Here is a 6,586-nt window from a genome sequence, read left to right on the forward strand (position 1 = left end):
TAAGCAGATCTGAAGCAATTACAAAGCAGCCACAATTTTTACCAGGGTCATAGCAGAAGTATTTGGATGGGGGGGAAAAAACCGAGTCCCATTTCTTAGACACTTCTGAGAAAGTCTCGAGAGAAAATAAAATGTCAGTTTTTATTCTTTAATACCTGGCAGAGCTAATAAAATGTCAGTTTTTATTCTTTAATACCTGGCAGAGCTACTCAGAAATTAGTACAATGTATCCTCCACATAAGGAATACACTCCACCCTGCTTTTAATTTTTATTTGTTTATTTTTAAAAGAGGTGGGGATTTATATGTAATGATTCATTTATCCAAAGGAGAATAAACATGGTTTTTCTGGCCTACAACACAGTTGGGAAGTATTGAAAACTGAAGCACAGACTGGCATGAAGAGTTTAGCTATTATAAATGTTCACTTAATAGTACATCTTTTAAATAGTTCTTTGAAAAACCTGTTATTGTTTCACTATTGTGCCAGATTTCAATAGAAGCTGCTATTTTAAATAGTGTCAGGTCCAACACTGCTCTAACTTTAGATATGATAAAGAATAAGCTTTTGAAAAATCTACAGGCAAGAAAGAGTGTCTGATTTTTTTAAAAACTCCAGTTGAAAAAAGACTTCTGAAGTATTTCCACTGAAACAGAACATCATGCTAATGCACGAGTACCAGAAAATGAAACTAATCAGAAACTATCAACAAAAAAGGTTTACAATATCCAAGCTGAGAAAAATTTTAAAATGTACACTCTGGTCAAAACTAAATTAGATTTAAGCGTTTTTGTTTTAATAATCCATGGTTTTATTTGCAATATTGGCAAGGAAATGTTTTAAATGTTAAATAAGTGTTCTCTGAAAGTTATTTCCCAAGAGAAGCTAGAGTGACAATAAAGAGTAAAACTCAGAGAAAGCAGAACAGGAAAGGGGATTACACTTGTAGAATGCAAGGTAAATTTATAGTTAATTTGATGCTGGTTAAAACGTTTAAGTTATAGGTTCAAAAATGTTGGTTAAGCTGCAGTCTTGACATCCCTTTTCTCCTTTCTATAAATGTAGTTCTATTCTGTATCAGATTGCTAAAACGGGTGCTTATTTACTTTTATCACATTTAACACTATAAAACATATAAAAGTAATTTACAACCACCTGTAAATAAAAATAGTGACTTGAATCTTTTATGATTTCTTAGGGCTGTCAATGCAAGTTACTAGTTACAGGAGCATTTCACAATCGAATACATTCTTCAGACTATGCTAGTTTAGAACCCTGAAGGTGTGCACCTGAGTAATTTTACTGACAAAGGCAATAGGAGTACATAGGTGAGTAAAAATTAAATATATGCATGAATGTTTGCAAATTTGGGGCCTTAGATATTTGGACATTGAGTGTTTGCTTTATTGCCATCGACATAAAAATACAATGCAGTTCGCAGAATTTCAGTTCCATGTTGCTCTGCTTACACACAATATAGCTTTAGATTGGCTTTCCAAAAAGTGAGTCTTTTAGAATTTATAATACCCCAATATGTATCATATTTCATTCACTGATCCTGACTTAATTGACATTTTACATACTGATATGGAACAGATTACAATTCCAGTTACACTGGTGTAAATCTAGAGTAATTCTATTTACTTGCATAGAGTTATTTAGTTTTCCCTGGTTCAGTGGTGACTGAATCCAGATTGGTCTTAGATATTCAGTGATCACTTCACCAGCAACTGAAATGCAGCCACTTCCAGAAGTGAATGCAACAGCAGCTTATTCAAGTGCTGAAGTAAAACTGCACCATCCCAGTCCTAAAAAGTCATCTCCAACTCATTCAGGACAAGAAGCAAAGAAAAATTCCAGATCTAGTTGGCCCTACAACAGGAATGGACAGTAAACAGAATGTAAACATACAACTGGAGTTTGTCCAGCACACTGGGTGGAGTACCCAACTATCTTTCAAATACCACCGTACAATTTTTGATGACTGCAATCATTGGAAACATTGTTTTACATCTCAGAAATGATTTTTTTAAGAAGAGTCATGATGTGCAGAACTTCTGGTATATAACTGTCCATGTATAGAGTTTTCAATGTCAAAACAAATTTACAATATAGATATACACACGTGCAACCCAGTTTTTGATATTACAGAAACTAAGTTTTGTGAGATTTTTGTAGCAGTTCATAAAGATATGCAACAAAGCCAAAGTATTACTTGGAATGAGATCAGGGTCAAAGCCCATTACTTATGCCTTTATGTGAACTAAACTTTTTTTTTTTTTTTTTTTTTTTTAAAGATCCATTGTCAAGTAGTTTCCCTACTCCTGATTCTGTCCTTTTCTATTTGACTAAAATATTTTCTCCCCCCTTCATTTAGCATGGAGATGAAATAAGATTTTTAATTCGTTTCCTGTGGTCACTCTAAACCAGGGGTGGGCAAACTTTTTGGCCCGAGGGCTACACTGGGGTTGCAAAACTGTATGGAGGGCCAGGTAGGGAAGGCTGTGCCTCCCCAAACAGCTTGGCCCCCACCCCCTCCCACTTTCCACCCCGACTGCTCCCCTCAGAACTCCCGACCCATCCAACGCCCCCCCCCCCGGCTCCTTGTCCCCTAACTGCCCCCTCCCGGGACCCCACCCCCATCCACACCCCCGCCCACTGACAGGCCCCCCCAGGACCCCACCCCTATCCAATCCCCCTTGTTCCCCACCCCCTGACCCCTTCCCCACCCCCAACAGGGCCCCCGGGACCCCATGCCTATCCAACACCCCCCCCCCGTTCCCCATCCCCTGAATGCCCTCCCCCACAGAACCTCTGCCCCATCCAACTGCCCCCTGCTCCCTGACTGCCCCCTGGGACTCCCGCCCCTTATCCAACACCCCCCCCACCATGCGGCTCAGAGCAGCATGTCTGGCAGCAGCACCAGCCAGAGCTAGATCCTACCACTCTGCTAGACAGGAGCTTGCAGCCCTGCCCATCTGCAGCACAGTGAGCTGAGGCTGCGGAGGAGGGACGACAGCGGGGGAGGGGCTGGGGACTAGCCTCCCTGGCCAGGAGCTCAAGGGTTCAGCTCAAGGGTCCGGCAGGACAGTCACGCAGGCCATAGTTTGCCCACCTCTGCTCTAAAGCCTGTCACAATACATTTTGATGATGCAAGGTATATCAACGATATCAGCATAATTCTAAAGAGAACAAAGTATTGTGCTTTTGAAGGTTCTAAACCAATGATGGCTTAAAATCTGAAAGCCAAGTTCTTAAAAAGAAGAAACATCTCTTTACTCCAAATGAGATCATGTAAATGTCAAGGCAGGTCAAATGCTCATGCCTTAAAATTTGGTTAATGCCCCTTTAAATACCTGTGTACAGTGGGGCCCTCTTCTCTGCAATATAACTGACAGGATCTTTTTATTTCCTAAGGGGGTTGTTTGTATGTATGTAGGATGCAAATATAAAATTAGAGTGGAACTCTTAGCCTCTCCTGCTCTATTGGGAAAGATGTTAACAAGTACTTCCATGTGCAAGGAAAACATTCTTGAACTTCACCTGAGTAAAGGAGGAAATAAATTTAAATGTGGGAAGCTGGCACTTTTCCTGACTCAAAAAAAAATCAAAGAAGAAATAAGAGGAACAAGTATATTTTATTATTTGCTCTCTCTCTCTCTCAGGGCCTGATTCCTCCTCTTTAATCCCCAGTACTTGTCTTTTCCAGGAAAAACTTGGGGTACTGCCATTACTTAACCTCCTTCTACTAAAAAGAACACTCAAACAACAACCCTGGACCATTCACATGCTTTCTATCAAGCATTTTATATTAGATGCTTTCTTATACTTTTGTTTTGTTCCACAACATCAGAGCTCAACTGAACCTGATTCTCCTAAACAGAATGAGGCCCCATGATGAGTGATACCAAGAATAATAAAAAGAGCAGGAAACCAAATTGTTAGGCCTTTGCACAGTAATATGGAAGATTGTGGTTTGATTGCAGATTCCCCCCCCACCCCCAAACCCTAGACAGACTCCTGAGGCTTAATCCAGGGCCCTGGTCCCTGAGATCAGGGCTCCACTACTACACAAGAGGCCCAAGTTCAATTTCCAGGTCTGTTTCCACTCTCTCCGTCAGCAGGGGCCGGGAATACTGCAGAAATATGCACGGTTATTTAAGAGCAATCTTTCTGGTCATTTGAATGGTAAGGACATTCAGAGAAGGAGTCAGGTCCAGTCCACTCTACAAGTTACGTGTGTCCTCCATGGTCAGCAAGGGCTTCTGAAGCGAGATTAGCAGCGGGAGGGAGAGGGATCCTTATGGCTCAAAGTGGGAACAGTGCGGAGGACGGAAAGGCAAAGTGAAGTCAGGCCTAGTGACAGGTAAAGCGTATCTGCCAGCCACCGGAGAAACTTCCCTGTCTTCTCGCACCAGACACCGCCGAGCAGGAAGAACGGCGTGCGGGGGCGATTCCTTCCAAACCTTGCGGCTACCTAAGGCCCCTCACTTTCCACCCCAGGGATCCCACCGGGCTCCTCCCCTCGGGGGCACCCCAGCTCCGGGGTCCCAGCCCGTCACTCAGCTCCTCACAGGCCCGGACCCCGCCCTACTCCGGAACCTTCCCGTGGCCCTAGGACGTGACCCTGACCCCAAGGCCCCGACCTAGGCCCCCCGCCGCCGCCGGGGATCGGGATCGAGCTCGAGCCGCCCCCCCGCCCCCGTCTTGGGGCCTTGCCTGGCTACTCCGCCCCGCCCCTCCCCCACACGGGGCTTCCGCACCCCCGCCCTCTTACCCGCCGCGGTCGCGGTCGCGGCCCCGGTCTCCGAAGCCTCGCATGCTCCCGTTGAGGGGGGCACCGAGGGGCGCGAGCTGGGGGTGGCGCGGGGCGGGGGGGCTCGGCCGGCGGCGGCTGTTGTGTCCCGGTGGAGTCGCCCGTAGCCGCCTCGCTTCCCGGGGGAGGGAACGGGGAGGCTAGAGATCCGGTCGGGATTGGTGTGCGGGGCCGAGAGCGGCTCAGTTAGGTTCAGGGCCCGTCGGGCGCGGAGACAAGACAGCGTCCTCTTCCTCCGGGTTCCCGGCACAAAATGGCTGCCGCCACCCCAGCCCGCTCTACTTACGTTAAGGACGGCTTGAACGTTGCGTAAACTCCGTCTCTGAATAGCCGGGGGGAGGGGGACGTGAATGCCGCTGCGCCTATTCTCGAAATCCGGGTACGTACGAGGCCGAGGCCAGAAAACCGAACCCAAACAGAACAGTGTACGCAAATTGCGTAGTGCCCAGGAGCTGAGTCGGCTTTTTGCGTGGGGAGACAACGCTCTCCCTATTCCCGAAATTCGACTGCGCAAAACGCCAATCATGTAACCCACCTACGAACTGTGAGGAAAACCCTGGCCAAGCAGCATATTAACTAAATATTATACGGAAGTTTCGTAGCTGTCGCTTGTTCCATGGTGGGTTTAGCGTAAGTAGGGGAAGGAAGAGCCTTCCATTTTGCGTAAAATTCTTCAGTTGCTTTTTGCTCAGCTGGGGGGAGGGGTGTGTGCAAGATTACATGCATTCTGTAGCGTATTGTGTTTGGAGAATACAGGAAAGTCTTTTGCCTTAGCAGCAACTGCATGTGTGGGAGGTGGCAATAGGCTGGAAAGACAATACTTCTCTGTGGCAAGCTGCAGAGTTTAGGGCCTTAGTGTGCAATTAATCTTCGCTGTCCAAGGAATCTCCCTCCTGCTGCCCCCTTTGCAGGAAGCACCCTCAGACACAACATTTAAGCTCAGTGTCTGCTGGAGCACACAAGGGGTTGCGGTTGAACAGATGCCATAAAAGCGATCTTGCCGCAGTGCACACACAGCACAGGCTCAGTAGCAGTAGCCGCCATGATATTTACTCTCTCCTTATTTCCAGTAAATGGAAGGGGAAAGGATATTTAGCTAAATTAATGTAATTATTTGCGTGAAGTAGTTACAGCTCCTTCAATAGGAAAGAGATTCCTTGTGACCTGTGCAAAAACCCAAACTACAGAAGCATTTAAAGCACTTCTACTGCCCAGACTTGAAGAAGAGCTCTGTGGAGCTTGAAAGTTTGTCTTACACCAACAGAAGCTGGTCCAAACAAGATATTACCTCACCCTGTCTCTCAGGACAACACGGCTACAACAACAGGGCAATGTTATTTTGTGTGATAGTATATTGTGTGCTTTAAAGTGTTCTGTTGCAATTAAAAAGTTTACATTTTAAAAAGTATGAATAAGGACAATATTTTAAAGTGTTCCACAACCCTGTAATAATAATTGGCAAAATTCTGCCTTCTATTACATCTATGTAACTCCACTAGTATCAATAGGATTTCATAGGTTTGTAAATGTGAAATGAATTTGGCTCTGTATATTGTATTCCTCTGCTCCTCTTATGCTGAAGGATTCCTAAGTACTTTACATGGTCCAAATCTTTTCTATGCTTCCACAAGTGGAAGGCATGAAACTCCACTGATCTGAGCGGTGGGGGAAGTTGAAAGAGGTAAGGTAATGTCAGCTCTGCAGTGTCATTCCAATCCTTTAGAAACACTGACTGAGGGCAGGGTGCAGGGCTAGGAGTTGTCTGTGCTC

The 6,586-nt window shown here is 45.4% G+C and overlaps 1 protein-coding gene across 3 annotated transcripts in view; it reads right to left on the reverse strand.

The window, feature by feature from the left end:
• DDX17 (DEAD-box helicase 17) overlaps positions 1 to 4,919 on the reverse strand; it is a 28,528-nt gene extending 23,609 nt beyond the window's left edge. Inside the window, exon 1 of one of the 3 annotated variants that reach the window (XR_012637180.1) lies at positions 4,778 to 4,912. Coding sequence is in view for 2 of the 3 variants with exons in the window: in XM_074941567.1 (XP_074797668.1) it covers positions 4,778 to 4,821 (44 nt within the window). In the remaining variant the exon portion in view is untranslated. Of the gene's footprint in view, positions 1 to 4,777 lie in introns of all 3 variants that reach the window. The other 2 variants (XM_074941567.1, XM_074941568.1) reach the window with 2 other exon arrangements.
• Between the last annotated feature and the right edge of the window lie 1,667 nt (positions 4,920 to 6,586).

Source organism: Natator depressus, chromosome 1 (assembly GCF_965152275.1).
Source record: "Natator depressus isolate rNatDep1 chromosome 1, rNatDep2.hap1, whole genome shotgun sequence".
Taxonomy (NCBI): Eukaryota; Metazoa; Chordata; order Testudines; family Cheloniidae; genus Natator; species Natator depressus.